This window comes from Sceloporus occidentalis, unplaced genomic scaffold (assembly GCF_023333645.1).
Source record: "Sceloporus occidentalis isolate IW3139 unplaced genomic scaffold, rSceOcc1.0.p SCAF_3, whole genome shotgun sequence".
Taxonomy (NCBI): domain Eukaryota; kingdom Metazoa; phylum Chordata; class Lepidosauria; order Squamata; family Phrynosomatidae; genus Sceloporus; species Sceloporus occidentalis.
The window spans coordinates 23870636-23892210 of record NW_028316983.1 but is presented as its reverse complement, the minus strand read 5'-3'; the positions used below and the strand labels follow the sequence as shown (position 1 = coordinate 23892210).

Here is a 21575-nt window from a genome sequence, read left to right as displayed (position 1 = left end):
AACAGGAGAACAAGAACAGCTGAACCTGTACAATACTGCACTGGCTTCCAAATTATCTAGGGTTCACCCTACCCTATAAGACTTGGATGGGAATCATATGATCCTCTAGATGTTGTGAAGTGCAACTCCCAGCAGCCCTAGCCAGTATAGCTAATGGTGCAGAATACTGGAAGTTTCAACCCAACAACATTTGAAGGGCCAAATGAATACAGAACCATAGAGTTGGAAGAGACCACAAGGGGCATCCAGTCCAACCCCTGCCATGCAGAAACTCACAGTCAAAGCACTCCTAACAGATGGTCAATCCAGTCTTGGTTTAAAAACCTCCAAAGATGGAGACTCCGCCACTCTCAGAGAAAGCATACTTCATTGTCAAACAATTTTTACTGTCAGGACGTTCTTCCTAATGTTTAGGTGAAATCTCTTTTTCTGTAGTTTAAATCCATTGCTACAGTTCCTAATCTCTGGACCAGCAGAAAACAAACTTGCTCCATCCTTAATATGACATCCCTCCAAATATTTAAACATAGCTATCATGTCAGCCCTTAACTTTCCCTTCTCCAGGATAAACATATCCAGATGCCTAAGCCACTTCTAATAGGGCATGGTTTTCAGAGCTTTCAACATTTTGGTTGTCCTCCTCTGGACACACTCCAGCTTGTCAATATCCCTCTTGAACTGTAGTGCTCAGAACTGGTTACAGTCCTCCAGGTGAGGTATGAGCAAAGGAGAATGGAATGATAAAGAAGAAAATGCTGTAACTAGAGGTTTATTCTACGTAAAAATTGCACATGGGTAATTTGTATAGAAAACTATTTTTGCACAGAAAACAGCATTTTTGAAGGAATTAATATACCTGTGTTGAAATATTATTTTCCATGCAGAAAATGTTTCCTGTGGAGAAAAATGTTGTTTTCTGTGTAAAACAACCAAGTATAAATTTTGTGCAGAATAAGTCTTGAATTGCAAATGGCCCTCAAAAACTGGATGGTTTTTGAAGACTTTTTTTTGTAGCAGGAAGAAAATTACTGAAATGACTTATTGCTACCTTTGAGAAGAAACTTATTGAAACATTACATCCCTAGGTTTGAATCACAAAGTTCCTTCATTTGATAGAGGGAGACAAATTCCTTATTTGTTTCATGTGGACAAGTCATAAACCCACATCATGCCTAAATATTCCCTTCAAATTTTAGGGCAGTGGTGGCGAACCTATGGCACGAGTGTCAGAAGTGGCACTCAGAGCCCTCTCTGTGGGCACACACACCACCACCTCAGCAAAGAGTTTGCCAGAGTTTGTTACTAGAAAGTCAGAGGGACATGGCACTTTGCGATAAATAAATGGATTTTGGGTTGCAGTTTGGGCACTCAGTCTCTAAAATGTTTGCCACTGTTCTAGAGAATACAGATTTGGTGTAAACCAAACTAACAGGCAGACAGGAACCAACTCCCTTGGCACTGGCCATCCAACTTAAAATGAATGTCCTTAACACAAAGTATGATTGTGCTCACACTAGGTTGTGCGCACTTTAAAAATGTAAATCAATTATTTATTGGTGATAGTTTACCTTTTGTAAAAACCTTCGTACTTGTAACAGGCAAATATTAGGCATTTCACTAATTCTGCAAGTAACTGTGGTAGGTTTAGTAGGTTTCTTTATACCTGGATTAAAAACACTGCAGAATAACCATGCAAATACTTGGATGAAACTCTTTTGAGAGTTATGTCCATCACAACTATTAGGCAAGCAACACAGTCTTGAAAAGCTATTTCCACATCAGATCTAGATGTTAACCATTTCTGTCGCCTACAATAGGTTCTATCATTTTTCTTAATACAGAATCTACAAGCCTCCATTACATGTAAATCTCATACTGTAATTAGACAAATCAAAAACTATTGTTAGTCTATGCTCTGACTTTTTTGTGGGGGAGGGGCAACTTAGGATAATGGATTTACATGCTGGGGGGTTGTTGTCTGACTCCATACTTATCTTTTCTGCCTCCATTTTTGGCTTCATCTAGCATCAGGTGTCTTGTCGTTGTTCACTATAAACAGTCACATACCCCCCAGCTATCCAAGTTTGGCAAGGATGGTCCCATTAAATCCTTGCTATCCCTAGGGTTGCCATAACTCCGGACCTCCAAAACGGGAAAAATGTAGGACAAAATTTTCAAATGTAGGACACAGAAAATGGTGTCCTACATTTGAAAATTTTGTCCTACATTTTCCCGCGGAGGGGAGCAGAGGCCAAGCGGCGAGGGAAAGCCTCCACTTAAGGAGGCTTTCCCTCCCTGCCTGGGCCCCGGGCCTCACCGCGATCGGAGGCCGCGGAGGAAGGGCCAGGCCACGGGCGATCGCCGAGGCCTCCCTTCCTTCCCCGGCCTCCGCAGAGGCCGAGGAGGAAGGCGCGAGGCTGCCGGTGATCGCCGGGGCCTCGCCTCCTTCCTGGCCTCCGCGGAGGCCAGGAAGGAGGGAGGAGGCTGCAGGGAGGCGGGGAGGTTGGCGCGGCTGCGCGCAGGAGGCGCCACCTCCCTGCAGCCTCCTCCGCCCCAGGCCTCGCTGTCATCCTCTTCCTACGCGCGGCCATGTGCAGTGGAGGAGGAGGAGGGCAGCGAGGCCCCCCAGGTTGCTCCGCAACCCCGCTGCAACCGGGCTTTACCCGGTTTTTGGATGGCACCCGTGCCGGGAGCGGGCAGGTGCCACCAAAACTGGGAAAAACCCGGTTGCAGCCGGGTTATGGCAACCCTAGCTATCCCACTTTTTCAGCTGCTTTACAAATGTCCTGGTTTCTCTCTTCTCCTCCCACCTCTTTCTTTGTCCTCAGCTTAGTTCAATTGCTACAAAAAGTGTTTAAAATGTAAAAAAGGGGAGAGACGAGGAAGGGGCCAAGTGTTGCCTTTCACAGACCCATTTGGCTTTCCCCCCCTTTTCCCCGGGCCTTTCTATACTCAGCCTATGAATTCAAGGGTTTATCTACTGTATTTAAAACAGAGTTTTCCTGTTCTTCTCCATTAATTGCTTTTATCATCTTGTTGCCTAAGTACACCCTTTTGACTATACGTGTCCTGATTTTCAGCTGTAAAATACTGGAGGATATGCAGTCAACTATTATGTTTAGGTATCAGTGGACAGTATGGTATTACAATTAGCCAGCTAGCTAACATGTAAATTATTCAGTATTAAGTATATGTTCCTTGTGTTCTTAAAACAATTAGACACACTCCAGTTTTGGATACAGAAGCCTCTACACAAACTCTGTCAATGGGAGAGGGACTGTCTTGAACACACATGAATACACATTTACCCACTCACCACCCTGAAAAACAGCTCTAAAAGGCTAGAAACACCTCAAGTGCAGTTTCCAGTGCTGCAAGGAGCTGGAGCAGTAAGGAGTTGAAAATGAAATATAATTTGGTAAATTTTTCCCATAAACTACAAGACTGAGGAAGTGCTCCTCCTGAATTCCCAAAACTTACTAGGTTTTGAGGCTTCCCTGTGTATATTTAGGATGGCCACATGTTCAGGGCCCCAAAAAACATGTAGTGCAAATCTGCAAAAAATGCCCTTCCACACAAATACCATAATTCTATCACATGCATGCCATCTTATGTAGTGTGGGTAAGTAGACATTTACTCCCAGATCTTTGGCATTTTTGGTAAATTCTACCAGCAGTATTAGTTCCCACTGGTCCTGGGTTTGGTGTCCCTGACTACTATGACACTTTTTCCTCCTACTAGATCTCTCTCCCTCCTGTCTCTGAACAAGAGATTATCGTCCCCAACATACATGGCAAGATATATCATATTGCTATTTAAGTTAGCGTGCCAGTTTCTAAATGTGCATATAAATTTAGTAGAACATTGTGTAAATCTATGCCTTTCCCCCTTTTTTGTGATGATGCATAAGGGAGTATGCTACATTTGTTCACTATTCATGAAATTATTTTCTTCTTAATTAATAAACCACAGTACAAACTAACACTACAATCCTAAATCTTCCCTTTGTTTAGGGACAGGAGGCCCACTGATTTAAATACTTAGAAGAGCCTTGTAAAACAAAACAAAAAAGAAAGCACAGAAGAAATTAACAGTCTAGAATTATTATTTTTTTAAAAGAGCCCACCAGTCTGTACATATTTATGTTCATTGTTTGTGGCATGCTGATGTCCTGAATGGAAAAGAAAAAAATAAACTACTCCAGTTAACAATACATTTAATTAATGAGTATTCAGCCAGATGTGACTCATGTTCACGACAGACAACCAGACATAGGCAACCTAGCAAGTGAACCTAGTAAGACTAGCCAAAGCTCAGTGGAAACCGGTCATAGATCAGTAGTAGGGCACATTCTTTGCATGTACAAGATCCCAGGTTTGCTCCCCAGTATCGCCACTTGAAAAAAGATGGCATAGTAACAGTGCTTGGAAAGACCTCCTTCCAAGCCCCAGGACATCCACAGTCAAACTAATGTACTGGGCCAGAGGGATCACTGGTTTAAAGCAGTACAAGGCAGTTTTGTTTATTCCTGTTTATATGCTAAATGGTTAGAAGCTTTTTTTTTTTTAGGATTACAGCCTTAACCGTAGCAGAGACTCTCATTGCCAGCTGCTGTCTCTGGCTCTTTACAGTATATCAGCCTCCTAGGATGAAACACTGCTCTCATTTTTTTCTTCTTCTAGCAAAAGGAGAAATGGAACTTCAGTCTATGCTTTTGTTCAAATGACCACCATAATGGTTATAACCCAAGGCATGGTATACATGAATGCAAAATGTTCATTTTGCATGATGTGGCTCTTTGAGGTTAGTGCCAGTCTTTGAACCAGTGGCTGCTGATCCACAGAGAGTTTCCAGAGAAGAAACTGTTGTAACCGATGGGTACAGTGGGCCCTTAGTGTCTGCTGGGGTTTGGTTTCAGGACACGCACAGCTGCATACCAAAATCCACAGATGCTCAAGTCCCATTAAATACAATTGCATAGTGAAATTGTGTCCCTTATATAAAATAGCAAAATACATTAGCTGTTTGGAATTTATATCTTTTGAGAATATTTTCAACCCATGGATGGTTGAATCCATGGATAAAGAATCCATGGATATGGAGGGCCAACTGTATAAGATAAGGTACCAGTCACTAGCACATATGCAGGGGAATGCCAATGTCCCAGCTCATGTAACATGAGAAGTACTGCTTTAAGTAATCACAAACAAGCAGTGAATGCCTCCTATTGATACGCTTCATGCAGAATGAGGTGCTTGTGAAATAATAACTCTGGTCCCACCCACTGGTCCAGTTTTGACTCAGAAAAGGTGCTACACACTGATTCATCAGCATTGCAGTGCATTGGTTTTTCTTGGAAGCTGATCACCAATCCCACTACTGCTTCAGTTTCAATAAAAAGGATAGACTCACTGTCCAGGTTGGTGTGTCCACCATGCATATGTTTGTGACATCATAGTCTGTACCCATGGAAACAGTTGTGATGGTACAAATGCAGCATTGTGACTTCACTATGGAGCGGGAAGAGAAGGAAGCTGATGCAAACATAGCAGTCCCTGCTTTCAAGATTAAATTATCCTATTTGGCTCCAGTTTAAATCAAGCAATCCAGAGTTCAGTGCTACCAGGACTGGGTGTGTCATTGGCAAATAGCTGCCAATCATACTAGCCTAAGTTGGCTCACTAGGGACAGTTACTGTTTTTTTGGAAAGCATCTCGGGAAATCACAGGAGGACCAGCCAGCATCCCTGCTTATTCAACAGAGAAGGTAGTTTTCTGAAAGGCTTCCCTCTGAATAACACAGCAACTGCAGATTCTGCTAAGTGTACTCCTGCCAGTTAGGATGAAACAATTCAACAAAAGACTGGAGATACAGTGTGAGTCTCCCTTATCCAAAATGCTTGGGACCAGAAGTGTTTTGGATTTCTTAGTTTTTGAGATTTTGGAATATTTGCATATACTGTACATAATGAGATATCTTGGAGATAGAACCCAAGTCTAAATATGAACATAATTTGTGTTTCATATATACCTTATACACATAACTTGGTGATTTTATACACAATATTTTAAATAATGTTGTGCATGAAACAAAGCTTGTGTACACTGAAACATCAGAAAGCAAAAGTGTAACTATCTCAGCCACCCATTTTGGAATATTTTGGATTTCAGAATTCCAAATAAGGATGACTCAACCTGTACCATGTTACCATCATAGATCTCGACAGTGTTTAACTAAACTACTAAGAACAAAGACAACTAATAGAAAACAAAGTTGTTGACTTTACACTGCACTTACAGCAAACCTGTATTCTTCATTTTAGGTAAATACCACAGTACTTAGGAACACCCTGCTTCTATTAAAATTAATGATTTAAATTGCAAGAAACTATCCATAATCTAAAAGCTTTGTGACCTGGGATAAAAAAAAGGGGGTGAGCTTGGGTGGTGGATGTATGTGGAAATAGTTTTGACTCACATCATTTACCTGTAAGTTGCTTCACTGGAGATTATCAGACGGGGGTTATCCCTTTCCTGTCCCGTCCTTCCTGCATGATCATGGGAAGGACTTTCAGATGTTGAGCAGATCCCGTCATTAACTCATCCAGAAAGCGTGATTGATCTTGGTGATGCAAAAGACTTTCAGATGATGTCTCACAGATCCCGTCATTAACATGTCATTAAAGCAACATTGGCTGGCATTTTACAATAATGGAAGTCTACATTACTGCAATGCTGCTTTAATGATGGATTATTGGTGGGATCAGTGCTACGATTTGAAAGCCTTGCACACTATCGCAGTCACGGATGGGTTAATGATGGGATAAGGATGGGGGAGTAATCCCATTCCTATCCTGTCTGTGTGTGATAATCTCCACGGTGTTTTAAACAGATGATTAATATACTTTGAGGCTCCAACATTATTTGAATGGCAACTTCCATTATTCCTCACCACTGACTATGCTGTCTAGAGCTGATGGGAATGTATGCCAAAATATTTGGAAGACCACATTTGGCTACCCTCATTTTATTTTTATTACATTTCATTGTAAAACATAAAACACAAAGCTACGTTTTTAGTTACCTAAAAATAAAACTGATCAAAACCACAGAACTGCTTGTATATGAAGTAATGAGTTTTTAAATGTCCAGAACAAAAAAACAAAAACAAAAAAACCCAAATTGTTAGGTGTTCACATTAGTCTGAGCAGATGTTTCTTTTTAGCTGTAGTAACAAGACAGGATTTCAGGATAAAACAATATAACTTTTAGCTTTAACTGTCGTTGCCAGTAACACAAGCTAGATCTTAGATTGAATTAATATCCTTGGTGTCTCTCTCTCTCTGAAGTCAAAACAACAAATTCCAGGCCTCACTCCTCTTTCCATTTTAGGTGAAAAAGTGAGTGTGGGAAGTCCGAAAATCCTTAGGTGCTATCATTCTTTTGCATTTTGTACTGACAAAGTTGCTTGATGTAATATATCACCTATATTTATTCTGTGGGCCAGTCTACGAGCCCAATGTCATGATCAGGAGAATACAGGAGAATGTTGAGGAATTGTCATTTAACCCCGCCAATCTTGAGTCCTCAAAGAGAAAGAAATTTGCCGAGCCCATTAGATGAGTCCACTAGAAAGAAGGCCAATCAAGGGGAAAATATTGAAGAAATAAATAATTCACTATCAATAGGAAGACTAATGTTAAGATTAATAAGGGTTACCAGACCAGGACTGCCAAAGGCCCTGAGATTTTAGGGTCAAAACCTGACACCTAGGAACTACTTCATGTAGTGTCACCAGGGTAGTCTCTATAAGTTTCATTAAGCAACTCTGAAATCTGGCAACCTTACTAATAAGGGAATAAACTGCAGCAATTAACACACATTTCAAGTATGTTCAATGTACCATGTGAAGCATAGTAACTTACCTAATTGAAAACAACAAAGAGTTTAGTGGCTTCTTAAAGACCAACAACTTTTATTTGGGATATTATTTTGTGGACTGTAACCCACTTCATCAAATGTATAAAAGCTTATACAAAATAAACCAGTTGTGTGCCTTCAAGTCACAACTGACTTATGGTGACACTAAAGCAAATCTATTATGGGACTTTCCTGACAAGATTTGTTCAGAAAAGGTTTGCTTCTGCGGCTGAGAAACTGTGATTGGTTCATAGTCACCCAATAGGCTTCAATGGCTGAGCGGGGATTTGAACCCCATTCTTCCAGAGTCCTAGTCCAACACTCCAACCATTACAACAAACTGACACCAAACTAGGAGGAGTAGCTAATACCCCAGAGGACAGGATCAGAATTCAAAATGACCTTAATAGATTAGAAAGCTGGGCCAAAGCTAACAAAATGAATTTCAACACGGAGAAATGTAAGGCTGGATGGCCATCTGTTGAGGGTGCTTTAATTATGATTTCCTGCATAGTGGGGGGGGGGGGGTGTTGGACTGGATGGTCCTTGTGGTCTCTTCCAACTCTATGATTCTATGTATGGACTTCCTGGCCTAATGGTTTAATCTGTCATAACTTATCAGGATTCAACAGGCAGTTGTATGAGATGGCTAGCACAGATTAGTTACTGTGGACAAGAATTTTCTTATTGTGTTTCTTATTATGGAGACAAACTTTCTGCAGAAGAAAACTTGGCTTATACCACTAGTGAGATGTTATGTAACTGAATGCTTCTGCAGACAGCATCCCCTCCCCATATATAACAAGACTCTGGGGATATTCTTTCACCACAGTATTCTCCTTCTCTAGCTACTCTTCTATGAGGAAGGATCTATTTTATTCATTTTATATGGAGAACTATTTAGTCATGCAAGCCGAAGTGGTATTGCTCAGATACAACTTGAACCCTCTGTGAGGAGTAAGCTTAGAAAAATTATAGCCCTGACCTATGGCAGTTTTATAGTTCTGCTACAGTATATAATACAGTAGTATTCTTTTAGGCTAAAGGCTTAACATTTCTAGACCAAGAGTCAAAATTTTGCATAAGAAAATTAAAAGAGCAATGCTGGATCAGATGAAAGGCTTATCTAGCCTAGCATTGTGTTCCCACTGTGGCCAAACTGATACCTACAAGAAGCCCACAAAAAGAACATCAGTACATTATCAGCTTCCTGGTGTCAAAGATGTACTTGTTGATGTCTGCCTTCCAGTTGTGTCTGACTTATGGCAACCCTAAGGTGACCCTATTGCAGGGTTTTCTAGGGCTGAGAATGTGTGACTAGCCCAACCTCACCCATTAGGTTTCCATGGCCAAGGGTGGAATTGAACCCTGATCTCCAGACTTAGTCCTAGTCCAACACCCAATGCTCAAATCACTACACCAGATTGAATCTCAGAGACATATTATGCCTCTAATAGTAGCAGTAACATATACCCATGGTGTCTATAAACTATGGGCAGTTTTATCCTCTATGAACTTTCCTTACACTCTTTTAAAATTGTCCCAGTTGGCAGACTTCACTATGTCTTCTGACAGCAAACTTTGCAGTTCACCTATGCTGTGCATGGAAAGTATTCTGTTTTATCTATCACTGTTCAGATCCACTGGATGACAGTTGTAGCATAAAAACTGGCCTGTTGAGCCAGACAAAACATTCATCTATCACAGTATTCTGCTTCTAGCAGAAGCTAGCCAGTTACTCTGGATACCAATAAGCATGATATGATATTTACAGCCATCTATTGTTTATTCCTAGCATTTAGTACTCCTAAAAATCCAGAGATTATGCAATAGAAAGCACATGGGCAGTTGCTAGAAGAGAAATCCCCCCCCAACTCTTTGCCATTCCAACTTCAGTGCTGAATGATGCTGCCTTCTAGACCAGTCAGTTTAGCAGAGGCAACTGTGATAAACTCACATGTATGTGCACCTTGGTTTTTACCTGTACACTGGTTTGCATCCAATGCAGTGCTTGCACTAGGATGCTCATGCAAGAGGCGTTCCCCATTCTTTCTTTTAGCAATGCAGAACCCTGCTACTGCTGCCCACTACCTCTTCCATCTTCTCCTGAGGATTTATGGATGCTCAATAAAGTCCAGGAATAGGGACTACAGTGGGGGGAGGTAATTGGGTGGAGGCAGTTTACACATGCTTTGTGGGGTGGGGAATGCACCCAGTATAAAAGTGGGACTCGTGACTTGAATCTTACTCCTACAACATGCCTCTACGTGACTTCCTTTCCCAATGCAACCCTCTGGTCCTATAGCCCAGGACTTGCCTAATGAGAGTCTCCTGAGAACAGAAGAGATATTTAATGCATCTGAGAGTCAAACTGTAATATGGAAGATGGGAACAAGAAATTCCGCACAGTAAATTACAGTCTCTCAGTAAAGTGAATACAATTTAGCATGACTAATTACAGTGGGCCCTTGGTATCCACTGGGATTTGGTTCCAGGACCCCCTGTAGATACCAAAATTCATGGATACGCAATTCCCATTATATTCCATGGCATAATAAAATGGTGTCCCTTATATAAAATGACAAAATCCAGGTTTGCTTTATGGAATACACACACACACACACACACACAAATATTTTGAAGTTGTGGCTTGTTGGATCTGTGGATAAAGAATCCATGGATATGGAGGGCCGACTGTACTCCTCTAACTCATATGAACCTGCCAGAATCTTAAGATCTATAGTGGAGTGCTTTTTCTTGATTCCATCATCATCATGTCATAGAGAAGATATGAGAGTGTGCCAATCCCTTCTGAGGGAGGCTAGACTGGCCCCCTCCTTGCACTTCTTTCACTGGCAGGGAAAGACCTTTTTGTTTAAGCAGGCTTTTGATGTATAAGCAGGAAACTTCCTTTTGGGGGGTGCTTTATTTTTTTAACTTTTGTATGCCTTTTAAATGATTTTATTCTGTTTTAATATGATCATTTTAAATTGCTTTTTAAATTCAGAGTCATAGCTATATCAGTCTGGAATATCAGTATACAAGGGCATCTTGTAGCACCTTTGAGTCAAGAGCCTTATCCCATGAAAAAAGAACCCAAAATGCAGCAAGAGAGAAATGGCATTCCCTTTGCCTATATGCTGTCATTGCACTTTTGTTCCCCTTCCCGAGGGAGATGGTCACAAAAGCATGCCTTTTGTCAAACAGATTTTTCCAGCATGACAAAGACAAGCTTTTACAACTGTCTCCCTCAGGAAGAGAACATAACTGCTTTGACAGCATAAGGAGAGGCAAGTAAAAGGCTGCTTCTCTCTCACTGCATCTCAGCTTTATTTTGTCAAGTGTGCAAAACGAGTTGTAACATATCTTTCACAGACTCAGTCTGGGGAAGCAGACTAAGTCTACGAAAGCATATACCGGTTACCGGTTTTTAAATGTTATTGTTAGGTTAATAATCAGTTCTTTTTGTGAGCCACCTTGGGTCCCACTCTGGAGAAAGGCAGCATACAAATAAATAAATAATAAATTAATTGAGAATCTTCATCTTAGTGCTTTTCCTTCTACACGCCTGCACTTGATGTCTCAGTGCTGGCTAGCTGACTGCTTGTCAAAGGTGTGAACCGACTTCCCATGAGAGTGGAGTAGCTGAGGTGATAAACAACATGAAAAATCTAGTCAGAATACTGTTGGTTAGTCTCAGCTATGATAACCTTATTGAATCAGCAGCTGTTGAATTCTAGGTGTGTGTGTGTGTGTGTGTGTGTGTGTGTGTGTGCGCTGTATGTATCAAGTAATTTCCAACTTATAGGGGCCTTTAAGCAAACCTGTCATGGGGTTTTCTTGGCAAGATTTGTTCAGAGGAGGTTTGCCATTACTTCCCCTGAGGTTGAGAGTATGTGATTTGCTAAAGGTCACCTAGTGGGTTTCATGGCCAAGCTAGGAATCGAACTTTGGTCTCTAGAATCGTAATCCAACACTTAAACCACTATGCCACACTAGTATATACATGTATGAAAATTCTATTTATTCAATGGTTCTACCCTAATTGGGACTAAGAGTATGATTCAGGCCTCCATTTGTAGTGCTAGGTCAGTAGTGGTCCATTCACACCATAAGTAACCTCATGCTCTTTCAGACTTCCATGTACACATGTGAAAGAGCCATAAAACTATATGCATAGAGGCACAAATGTTTCCACTCTCCCCTTTCATTTGAGAGATCTCTTTAGGGCAAGACTGCAACCCTAGAAGAAAAACAAAGAAAGTCTGGGGTCTTAACCCCTCCTGTGGTTTCATTTCTGGTTATCATCCAAAAACTAGGAAATTTTACCAGCTCCAGCTCAGATGTGACTAACATCATTTAGAAAATAGTCATCTTCTACAACTGCCAAGCACACTTAAGACATGTGGACTGAAGCTTTTTTATATATATAAAAAAACCCATCTCTTTGTAAACATGCTTTAATCTTACTACATTAAAGATCACTGATGTACAAAGGATTACTTACAGACTTATACTAGTGTCTTTTGAAAGACAAGGAATGTCCTCCAGATTATATGTTCCATTGTGATCTCTTCTACACTAATTATTTCCATCTTGAAAATGCACAGAATTAATAATTATCATGGTATCCAGGCATTCAGTACAACGAAAACAGTATCTGGATGGTCCTTCCAACTCGTATTCCTTTCACCATTAGTACTAGGTTAAAACATTTCACACTGTTGACATACAATCTTTACATTAACTTTGTAACAACTTGATTCTACTCTTCCTCCTGAAAGCTCAGGTAATGTGCATAACCCTCCCTATTTTGAATTCACTACAACCCAGAAGGCTGAAGAGTGAATGTCCCAAAGTCACCAAAAGCAGAGATCTAAATGCTGGTCTCAGTGATCAAAATCCAATGCCTTTTCTCCCATGCCATAACAATTTCTCTTCCTATTTTAAACATGCACACATTGCACAACTGCTAAACCAAACAACAGATTTCTGCTTGAAAATGCTCGAGTCAATATCCCTGCCTTTAGTTATTGCAGCACTACTGTCACTGATATTCTATCCATCTTTACTTAGATGTAAAATCTATTGAAACCATTGTTTTCTCCTGAGTAGACAAAACAGCAACCAGAGACACATATAAACCTGGAAAGGATGCCACAAGGTGAGTTAGGGCTACTTAACACAAGGGTCAAAAGTCCAAATGGACTTCCCAACCTGTTCTACCTGCAGCCACCCTGGAACCACACCTGTTTTTCTGCAGGGACAGTGGCTAGATATCTACATGTGTCCCTGCATCCAGATGTTGCTTTGGTCCACCATTGCTCCTTTTCCTTTGTCAGCTCCCCAGCAGAGCTAGGATGGATAGCGGCCTGGCAGATGCCACCATTTAACTTGTCTAGGCCAGTTCCCAGACCAGTACAATGACAAAAATGTTTTTCTCTCCTTGGTGCTGCTTTGATCTGGGCACCTCATTTCTGACCTCAGAGCAAGCAGCTGTGCATCAGTATGCCAGCACCAGCAGTGACGCCAACGAAGGAAAAACTTTTCCGTAGCTGTTCCAGGCCAGGAACTGGCCTATACATTGTGGTACATGGTGGTGACTGCTAGGTAGCAATCTGTCCTGCCTCCCCACCCACTACACCCCAAATCTGGGACTGATCCTGCAAACTCTGGAGAAAATTGAATTTTTAAAACCCAGGTTAAGGTGGTACTGAGAGCCAGTGTGGCGTAGTGGTTTGAGAGTTGGACTATGGGGTCATTCAGGTGTCAGGCTTTTTAGTGCGACAATGCAAATTATCTCACTCAGCCATTCTGGGTTTGTTATTCATCCTATGGAACCGCATCATTGCTCACATGTGCAAGCATTCAAATAAACATGGTTGTCGACTATGCAAATGCATTCAGAACACATTCAAGGCATGCAATGTTTTATCCAGGGTCTATTTGGGTCTATTCACATTGGTTATTCAGATTACTGACAATGCAGATCTTTTTAAAAAGCTTGGGGAAAAACTTTTATATCGATTATCAAAGATTAAGTGGAGTTTTTGGCAATCTCCCCCCCCCAAAAAAAAACCCCTTAATTGGGGGCATTTGGGATGCATGTGAACAATGGAGATTCAACTCGGATATATCCTGGATTATTTTCACTATCTGAATAACCCCTACAACTCTGGAGACTATGGACAATTCCCAGCTCAGCTATAAAACCTACTGTATGTCCTTGGGCAGATCACATGCTCTCAACCTCAGGGGAAGGCAATGGCCAACTTCCTCTGAACAAATCTTACCAAGAAAACCTAATGATGGATTCACCTTAGGGTCACCATAAATTGGAAAAGACTTGAAGGCACACAATGCACACACAAGGTGGTACTCACCCACATTTGGTGCAGATAGCGGCAGACATCATGTGGCCTCATCATACTAGATTCGGGGATAAAGCCACGTATCATATGACCTTATCATGCCCAATTCATAAGGGGGGGGATCAGTTTTTCCCCCTTGTATAGACAAGCCCTTAGTAACAGAGGAAAAAAATTGAACATGGGACATTTCAGCTCAATGTCACAATTTCTTACTCATTAACTTACACTAACTTTTTTTGTAAACTTAACATAGGGCCTGAACAGACAGGCCAAAATAAAGCTGCTTCGGGTCACTTTGGAGATATGCGGTTTAAATGCTGCACGCGTCCTAAAAGGCCAGAAGCCATGCCAAAGCCGCACTTTGGCACAGCTTCTAGATTCTTAAGATGCATGTGTCATTAAACAGCATACCTCCAAAGTGACCCGAAGCAGTTTTATTTTGACCTGTCTCTTCGAGCCCATAGTTTTTTTAAAATAGAATTATTTATCAGGCCTGCCTTGGTAACAGGTTTTCTTCCCATTCTACAACCTGCGCTCTTCACACATGAAGACTTTCCCACTTGGTCATAATTTCCATGTAGAAGGGAAAACATAAGCAATGCCCTATGTATTTTCATTTCATTGATGAGGAAATGTCATGTCATGTAGAAAAAAAAATGTACAAGAGAGCTCTTTAACCAAAGAACACTTCCAAAGAGCTAGCATCTTTCCCATTGAATTCTGCTTTACTATATGTATGTATCTGTGTGTGTGTGTGTGTGTGTGTGTGTACACTCTCTCTCTCTCTCTCTCTCTCTCTCTCTATATATATATATATATATATATATATATTCAAAATAAAGGTTGTGCACTTACATGCACTGGCAGACTCCAGAGCCACACATCTTTTTTCAATTTAAGTCTATCACATCTTCAAAAATTTTATTTTAATATGAAGCACTACAAGCACTGGGTAGGGACAAGAAACTATGACTGCACTATGAGTTGTAACTGTCCCTTCACTGTCTTCCATCCAGTACTTGCATACATACATTTTGTTTCAGGGATAATACAGATTATTATGATTAATTCCCTTTGTTGGGTATCAAAGAATAGGCATATGGTGTTTTCTAAGAAACCTCCCAGGAGGTAAATTAAGCTGAAATGTAGTGACTACAGTAATCCACCCTACCATGGTTTTACTTTCCATGATTTCAGTTACCTATAGTCAGCCACAGTCCAAACATATAATGTAGTCCCCTTTTATGTGTGTTTTTGCTCCCCATAGTTTCAGTTACCCGTAGTCAATCTCAGTACGAAAACATTACAGTATAGGGTTCAGTACTATCCATGGTTTCAGCCATCCAAGGCAAGGTTTTGGAACCTTTTCCCCTCACATAAAGTGGGACAACTGAAAGCTAGCATGGCATAGTAGTTTGAGTGTAGGACTGGGACTATGGAGATACAGGATCGATTACCCACTGGGTCATGGAAACCCACTCGATGACCTTGGGTGAGTCACATACTCTCAGTCCCAGAAAAATGATAGGGTTGCCATAAGCTGGAAATTATCTGAAGGTACACAAGAGCAACAACAAATGTAGTTCAGTTCTGTTATTTCCAATCTCACAAGAGAAGTGATCATTTTATTCATCATCCTGAACAAGATTAGAGAGGTAAAAGGAATTTGCAAGAAAATTATTTGCATATCTTCTCTAAATTTGCACTGAATTCAACTGGGCTTTCTCCCTGTTGAGTTTAAAGTATTGCTTTTGCTGTTAAGGGGGTTACTTTTAAAAAAAATCTTAGTTCTTCCAGAAAAACAAGGAGATATGATGAGAAAATGAACTTTAACATCTCCTCTTCAAAACCAAGCATAAACAAATTTCCAGACGTCAGCTACCTCTAGATCAGGTTTACTGTTTAACTGAATCTTTGTATTAGTGATGCAAAAATATTATGTGTGCCAACTTCTCTGGGACCATCACTGAAAATGCAAATCTGCAACTACAGTTGCTTTTATTGTACAGTACCAGAAAAGATATTCCCAGGCACGGTTCTGGTGCAGTAAGTATATACCATTTTAGATTACTCATAGGTGTGCTTATTGCTTTCATTCATTCATCAGGGGATTCATGATAGTCTTCTTAGCAATAGTACAATATGCTTGAAATTCATGACGTACCCTTAGGAATCACAGAAATAAGCAAGATTTGAAGTCAAAGTGCAAATATAATTCCAAGTACAATAAATCATATTCAGTTATATTTTCTCCAGTCTGCATTGAGAAGAAAACAGTAAACAGTCTTTTAACATATACTCGAGTTGAAACATATATAATATATTATTTCAAAGATTGCCTTATTTATTGCAGTAATAAAGCCAAAAATCTACCTTTGGCTATGTCATTTCATAAAGAGCACTGTACAACATCATCAGTTTCTAGTGCAGTTCAAAAACACTGTAATACTGTTATATATCCTCTTCCATCCCACATGCAGGAAAGTGGCCAATGTGTTTGCAAGCAAGTAAACAAATAGTTGGAAACAGGCCATTTAAAATATTGCAAACACAAAATACCATACCAAATATCAATCTTTAGCCACTCCTAGACTGTGGAATAACCTGCTGGAAGAGATTCAACAGCTAAATAATCTATCTGAATTCAAAAGACCATATAAGACCAGTTTCTTCTGGCAGGCTAATCCAGAGGATTTTTAAAATTGTGCATTTTAAATGATGAATTTTAGATAGCGATTATTTTAATATGTGCACATCTTATTTGTCCTTTTAAACTAATGCGTATTTTAAATGATGTGTTTGTTTTTAACTGATGTTGCTTGTCTGTTATTTGATATTGTCCCCCGCCTCGATCCATGGGGAGAGGTGGGTGAAATATTTGTTGTTGTTGTCATTGTTGTTGTTGTTGTGAAAGACCTCCAAAGAAGAGGGTATTGTAGTAACCAGACATTCTTTGACAACTTACAACTCTAACAAAACAGCCGTCATGCCCGCCGAGCCAAGTCAGACTGGTACATTGGGTATCTATTAAGATTATAGCAACCTATATTTAGCAGATGTCAACCATGACCCAACAATTATTTCCACACTATTATCATCACTACAGAAACCAGACCCTACGGACCCTGTACTTTGTATTATAACTCCAGTACCTATCATGCAAATGATGGTTGCTATCAATGTACAATACTGAAGGTGGGGGGGGGAACAATCTCCAGATATGTGTTAGTTGCACCATTACTTGTACATAAATATTTACAGTAGCCAAAACTGGCAACGAACAGTCTTTTGTGGGTGCGACAATACCCACAACAGGATATTTTATCTCTCTTTCTCTTTTTGTTCTTGGCAGGTATAATTTTTGTCATTCTCACTCCAAATAAGTTCATCCTAGAAGAACCTCAGCACTTAGAATGTTTGATCGTCTATCACTCTGCGTGACAGAGACAAATGCAAAGACTTTCTTATCTGCGTCTGTCTGATGGAAGGAAGGGATGCTAGCTTGCAGCTGATTCCCAACTAATATTGTAATGCTTCCCTACTGCCCTCTTTAGGGTTAACAGCAAACACACACACAGACACATACACATTCCCCTGTACAGTGCAGTCCAACCTGCCTCTTACTCAGTTACAGTTAGTTCTTCAGTCAAGTACTAAAGAAACATTATTTTATTCCAGGCACCCAGCTTTATCATAGAATCACAGAGTTGCAAGAGACCACAAAGGCCATGGAGGAAGACAATAAAATTTTATACCAGGCTAAATAATATACTAACAGAGCCAGTGTGGCATAGTGGCCTGAGCACTGGACTCTAGAGAACAGGGTTCAAGTTCGGCTCAGCCATTGGTTGACCTGAGGCAAGTCACATTCTCTCAGCCTCAGAGGATGGCAACGGAAAACCCCCTCCGAAGAAACCAGCCAAGAAAACCCCATGATAAGTTTGTCTCGGGGCAGAGCAAGCAGATCTCATACCCAAAAGGAGGGCAAGACACCTGAAAATGTAGGACACTCCGGAAAAAATGTAGGGCATTGCCAAACAAAAAACTCACAAACACTCCTATAAATATAAAGTCATGCTCCAAGTGGAAGACGTGTTGAAACTCCTCCTGGACAGAAGGCTGAAATGTAGGACATGGCCTGGAAAAGGAGGACGATTGTCACCCTGCCTTATGGTTGCCTTGAGTTAGAAATTACTTAAAGGCACACAACAACAACAAAAAATAAGATTATTATTATTATTCCAAGCTAAAAAGAACACTATCCCTGCACCTTGCCTCCATCAAGCCAACTTCCATTCTAAGAAAGATCTGAATTTTGAAATCCAAGCATCTTCAGAATAAATGTATGTAATAATAATAATAATAATAATAATAACATATTTATTTATATGCCGCCTCTCCCGCAGGATCAAGGTGGCTTACAATATCCAATAGAATACAACATATAATAAAATGCATTCTACTACTTCCCTCCCCCCAACTATACCATAATAAATATAGTATACTATATACTGCAAAAAAAATCATAAACCATTAAAACCATTAAAACAAAAAACCAATAAAACCATTATTATTATTATTATTATTATTATTATTATTTGTATCCTGCCCTTTCCCCAGAATTGGGACTCAGGTGGATGATTAAATATTATTTATTTATTATTATTATTATAAATATTATTATTATGAAAAGAATAAACATACAATTTAAAAGATTTTTTAAATAAATTTAAACCCACGAAATGATACAAGACCCTAGCTGGTCCTTTCAGACCATTCCGTTTTCACAACAGCGATGAGTCTTAACGTTCAGACTATTCCCACTATTCAAGAGCAGAGAGGCAAGAGCCACCAACCTGCTGCTATAGGGCTGGCATAGTCATAGTCAAACAAAATCGAGAAGTCCAGCTCTTCTTCTTCTTCTTCTTCTTCTTCTTCTTGGGGGCTGAGGTTGGGATGGGGATCTGGATCCCCAGCTTGGGAAGAATTTGGCTCCGGATCGTTGGGACTAGAAGCCATCTCCGCCTTGGTTTCTTGCAACAAAGTGGCAGAGGAGGAGAGGAAAGGGAAAGGCACACTTTCTCTTTGCAAAGATAGTAAGGGAGGAGGGGGAAAGAAAAGCCCCAACGATTGCTCAGTTGCAATTGCTCTCCCAGCTCAGGTGTGTCTCTCTCTTTCTGCTCCTGCAGATCTGCAAACCTGGCAGGTGCCTTTTTGCCTGGCAAGGATGGAGCCACTCTGCCCAGCCTCTTTGCTGCACTTTCACACCCCAAACAAGTGTGACTTTATTGGCAAGCTACACAGTAGTGGCCACTTCCTGCTCTACTACGCCGCCACCTGCGACTGGGAGGAGCAGGAGGAGGAGGAGGAGGAGGAAGGAATCAGGCTTGCATCCACACTGCAGGTTTAATCCGGGATGAGATCACTTTAATTGGCATGGCTCAAGCAACGACCATACCCAGAATTCCATCGCATTGAAAGAAAGAAGTTGGCAGCAGGAGCTTTCCTATGCTTCAGTCGACTTCCTTGGTTCCTTATTATGTTATGTGAAGCGCTGTGCAAATGCTACAGCGCTATATAAATTGATGATTATGATGATGATGGTGATGATGATGCTTGGTGTTTGTTGGTTTCATTTCTATGTCACCTTTCTCCCTGCAAGGGACCCAAGGCGGCTCACAGAGAAAGGCAATGTAGAATAATGAGGATGATCATGATGTTAAAATCACCCCACTAAAGCAATATAACATTGCCGGAAATATGCAAAAGTGTTTTTAAAATAATAATAATAATAATAATAATAATAATAACAACAATCCATAAAACCACCCCATGAAAACAATATAGCCTTGCCTGGAACATACAAAAAGTATTTTTTAAAAAAAAAAATCCATAAAACACACACTCTGTAGAAAAGCCTCCCTCGACATTGGAAATGTTGTTCTTGTTGTGTGCCTTCAAGTCCTTTTTGACTTAAAGTGACCCTAAGGCAAGCCTATTATGGGGTATCCTTGGCATTTTTTTTCCAGAGGGGAGTTGCCATGGTCATCCTATGAGGCTGAGAGAGTGTGATTTGCCCGAGGTTGTCCAGTGGGTTTCCATGGCTGAGCAGTGATTCAAACCCTGGTATTCCAGTATCCTAGTCCAACACTCAAACCATTGCACCATGCTATCCTTTGGTGATTATATATTAAATGCTTGCTGGAACAAAAACTGTCTTGGCTTGCCAGTGAAAGGAAAGCAGGAAGGGGACCAACCTAGTATCCCATGGAAGGGCATTGCAGACATTTGTTGTGGCATCAGAGCTCTCTGACAGAGAAGGCTGATATTATTATTATTATTATTATTATTATTATTATTATTATTACTTATATTTATATCCTGTCTTCCTCCTGGTACCGGGATTCAAGGTGGCTATCCCCACAATATCCCCACAAAAACTACCAATCCCTGAATTCCATAGCATTGAACCTTGGCAGTTAAAGGGGTGTTAACCTGGATTATTTCTGCAGTGTAGATGCAGCCAAGGTTGCAAGCCTTTTTCTTTTTAGCTGGCTGAGATCCTGAGATTTCTCACTGTAGATATAGCCTTTCCTAATGAAAGAAATCAGGACAGAGGGACACAGCCCCCTCAGTGACACAGAGAATCCTGATACAAGTTGAGTCTCTATCATCCAAAATGCTTAAGACCAGGAGTGTTTTAGATTTTTGTATTGTTTGGATTCTGGAATACCTGTATTTGCATATAATAATAATAATAATAATAATAATAATAATAATAATAATAATAATACGATTTATTTATATGCCACCCAATCACTTGGAATCCGGGCGGCTTACAACAGAGGGGATAATAGACGGTTCCCTGCCCTCAGGCTTACAATCTAAAAAGACAGGACACAAAAGGAGAAAGGAATGGAGAGGGGGGGAGGGAATCAGGTCCAGCATTCTTCTCTCCCTCTGAGACCCTGACCAAGGCAGATGGACTGGAGGGAGGGCTCTTCTTCTTCAGGCTAGCCCTGTTGGAGCAAGGCCAGCCTATTCTCTCCCTCCCAGGCCGAAGGATGACAGTTATGGAGGGAGGAGCCTCTATCTTCAGAGATAATGAGACATCTTGGAGATGAGACTCAAGTCTAAACACAAAATTAATTTATATTTCATATTTGCCTTATACACATAGCCCGGATGTAACTTTATATAATATTTTAAAAATAATTTTGCACACAAAGCAATGTTTGTGTAAATGGAACCATCAGAAAGCAAAGGTGTCACTGTCTCAGCCAC

The 21575-nt window shown here is 40.6% G+C and overlaps 1 protein-coding gene across 1 annotated transcript in view; it reads right to left on the bottom strand.

Moving 5' to 3' along the window:
- The window catches only part of NFATC2 (nuclear factor of activated T cells 2), a 161514-nt gene extending 142009 nt beyond the window's left edge, over window positions 1-19505 (bottom strand). The window contains exon 1 of the mRNA XM_089518501.1: window positions 19148-19505. Within this exon, the coding sequence (XP_089374627.1) occupies window positions 19148-19310 (163 nt within the window). The 5' untranslated portion in view covers window positions 19311-19505. The remainder of the gene's footprint in view (window positions 1-19147) is intronic.
- Between the last annotated feature and the right edge of the window lie 2070 nt (window positions 19506-21575).